At 46.9% G+C, this 3,410-nt stretch overlaps 1 protein-coding gene across 1 annotated transcript in view; it reads left to right on the forward strand.

Moving 5' to 3' along the window:
* Window positions 1-1,361: 1,361 nt before the first annotated feature.
* The window catches only part of LOC138981600 (growth/differentiation factor 8-like), a 49,544-nt gene continuing 47,495 nt past the window's right edge, over window positions 1,362-3,410 (forward strand). The window contains exon 1 of the mRNA XM_070354571.1: window positions 1,362-3,107. Coding sequence (XP_070210672.1) covers window positions 1,910-3,107 — 1,198 coding nt within the window. The 5' untranslated portion in view covers window positions 1,362-1,909. The remainder of the gene's footprint in view (window positions 3,108-3,410) is intronic.

Here is a 3,410-nt window from a genome sequence, read left to right on the forward strand (position 1 = left end):
TACAATATTTAGTCAAGTAGATGTCGAACTCACAGAATGAAACTGAACGCAATGCAACGCAGCAAGACCGAGCATCGTCAGTCCACCGCGCACGGCAAAGGCAGTGAAATTGACAAGAAGAGCGGGGTAGTACTTGCGCTGAGAAGGATAGCACGCTTTTCTGTACCTCTCTTCGTTTTAACTTTCTGAGCGTGTTTTTAATCCAAACATATCATATCTATATGTTTTTGGAATCAGGAACCGACAAGGAATAAGATGAAAGTGTTTTTAAATTGATTTCGAAAAAAAATTTTGATAATAATTTTTATATATTTAATTTTCAGAGCTTGTTTTTAATCCGAATATAACATATTTATATGTTTTTGGAATCAGCAAATGATGGAAAAAAAGATAAACGTAAATTTGGATAGTTTTATAAATTTTTATTTCTTTTTACAATTTTGAGATTTTTAATGACCAAAGTCATTAATTAATTTTTAAGCCACCAAGCTGAAATGCAATACCGAAGTCCGGGCTTCGTCGAAGATTACTTGACCAAAATTTCAACCAATTTGGTTGAAAAATGAGGGCGTGACAGTGCCGCCTCAACTTTCACGAAAAGCCGGATATGACGTCATCAAAGACATTTATTAAAAAAATGAAAAACACGTTCTGGGATTTCATACCCAGGAACTCTCATGTCAAATTTCATAAAGATCGGTCCAGTAGTTTAGTCTGAATCGCTCTACACACACACACACACACAGACACACACACACACGCACATACACAGTACCACGACCCTCGTTTCGATTCCCCCTCGATGTTAAAATATTTAGTCAAAACTTGACTAAATATAAAAAGAAGAGAAAAATCCACGCTTTTTTGTTTCTTTTCTTTTTACTTCCGTTTGTTCGCCCGTTCTCTGTTCGTCTTAAAAAAATAAAAAAATAAAAATTAAAGAAAAAAATAACCCTCTTCATTAAATAAAGGTTTATTGTCGAAACGATTAACTTTCTCTTCGTTCAATACCTAAAACGCAGTTACATACCTCCTTCTCTTTCACACCTCTGGCCAGCCCCCCACACCCTTCCCCCACCCCGCCTCCTCTCTCCCTCACCCCTCCGGCCCTCTCTCCCTCGTTTTCCTTTCGTGCCAGGTATGGTACTGTACAGATTGAAAGCTAAGAAGTGTGTGGGTGAGAAAGCGAAGAGATGAGATGAGAAGAGAAAAGATTACGGCGGAAGGGGGGAAGTGGATGAGGGGAGGAGGAGGGGGGGAGAAAAGGCAGTGGCGAAACACAGATCGGGGGTTGGTGGTAGTAAGCAGCATTGACACTGCGCGCAGGGTACTCCTCGTATAAAAGCAGGGACCGGAGGGAAGAAAGGAGATGGATACAAGCTGGAAAAGAAGAATTGACACTACAACACCGCCAGTAGCTGTGTGCCCTGAGGACTATTGCCAACGCCACCACCGCCAGCCAACCAACCTTCAGTCAGTCCCTCTCAGCTCTACTGCCCTCAGCCAGAGAGAGAGAGAGAGAGAGAAAAGAGAGAAAAAGACAAGGAGGGTAGAGAGAGACACACAGGCACACTCGGACCGACGACTTGTTCGAGGCTGTGACAAACTCCCAGTGTGTCCACACTGCGCTGCCTCGCACACACACGCTTGACGCTCCACCGGGAGGCGTAGTAGTAGGAATAGGAGGATGAGCAGTACACCCGAGGTCGAACGTAGACTAGTGTAGGAGTAGTGGTGAGTAGAACAAGTAGTAGTTGTAGCCGGAAGTTTTTTTTCTGTTTTTCTCGAGGCTGGTAGTTGAAAGGTGATCCGCAACGGCAAACTGCTGGTGATTATTGACGGCGTATCACTTCTTTAGACTTCTTCCTCGGAGGAGCGGGACTTCATTCCCCAGCAAGAACCAGCGGCGATGACAATGTCCGGACCGCGCAGAAGAACTAACTACAGTAGCAACAGCAGCATGGGCGGTAGCAGTAGCTGGACGTCACCCTGGTACTGTGGCTACGTGTGGGTGACCGTCTGCCTTCTCCTCCTGTGCCTGCCCCCCTCCTTCCCGGCCATCGTGTTCCCCAGCGACGTCTTGTCCAGCCTTGACAAGTACAAAACTAACCACCACAGGTACGAGCACAACACGAGGGCCAAAGGCGGGGTGCCCGTGCCGTCCCAGTCTGCAGGCTCCTTGCCCGGGGAGACGGCGCTCAACCGCCACGCCTACCCCTCGGTGCCCCGGCCCTTGGCCGGTACAGACACTGGTGCTCTTCTCGACGACTTTTTCAGGGAGGAGAGTGTGAGAAGACCTCCTCATCGGTTCCCTCCTCTTTCCGAGGAGATCCTAGAGGACTATGAAGACTATTCTGATTACCCAGACAGGCCGTACCCAGAGTTGCCCCCGAGGAAGCCTTCGCTAGGCTCCAGACGTCACGGACAAGACCTGGACCAAGACGCATTGTCAGTGTCTCAGCAGTTAAAAAACCACCCACATTACCACTCCCCGCTCTCCTCCACCTCTGACTATCACAAACACAAACCTACACCCGCCTCACGTAAGGGGGCAGAAGGCGAGGTCAAGGGCTATTCAGAATCCCAAGACAAAGACGACACGTCAGACAAAGCAAACATCCAGGAAGAGCTGACAAGTTACACTGCCACTTATCACCATAACCCCTCCTCCACACTAACTGATACCTACACCCCCACTACCACTACAACCACCAACAACAACGAAAATCACCACCACCATCACAACAACAACAACAACAACAACAACAACAACAACAACCAACAACCAGAACAACAACAACAGCAGCAGCAACACAGTCCAGATGAACAGACGACAACGAAACAATGTCCACAGTGTCACCTTCGCGAAATGGACCGTTTGAGCAGGATCGAATCCCTCAAGAGGCAGATTCTGGACAAACTGCACTTCAGCACGCTACCGAACAGGACAGGCGTGCCGCTGCCCAAGGCCCTTGCCCACATGACGGGTATTCACGCGGATTTGCTCCAAGACGCTCCCTACGGGGGTACCCAGCACGAATACTATAGCGACGAGGAAGACGAAGAGTACACGCCACCAGAGAGAGTCTTCACTTCGGCCAAACCATGTGAGTAACTGCGATAGTATTTGTATTGTATTGTATTATTATTTGATTTGGAAGTGTGTACAGAATAATGTATTTCTGTATGTTTGTATGAGGCGCTTAGCACTGTTTTGGGGTTTGTGCCATATGCATATCCTCATTATCATCAGTATTTATTTTTCGGTTTGCTTTTTTTCTGCAGGTGTTTAACGGTGTTTTTTTTTTCTAGTCTTGTTTGTTACTATAAAATGCAATGTGTGCGGTAATTGTCATCTCAGGTATAAACCATTTGCGTCAGACTGCAAAGACTTCTCATCCCCCCCCCCC

Source organism: Littorina saxatilis, linkage group LG12 (genome assembly GCF_037325665.1).
Source record: "Littorina saxatilis isolate snail1 linkage group LG12, US_GU_Lsax_2.0, whole genome shotgun sequence".
Taxonomy (NCBI): Eukaryota; Metazoa; Mollusca; class Gastropoda; order Littorinimorpha; family Littorinidae; genus Littorina; species Littorina saxatilis.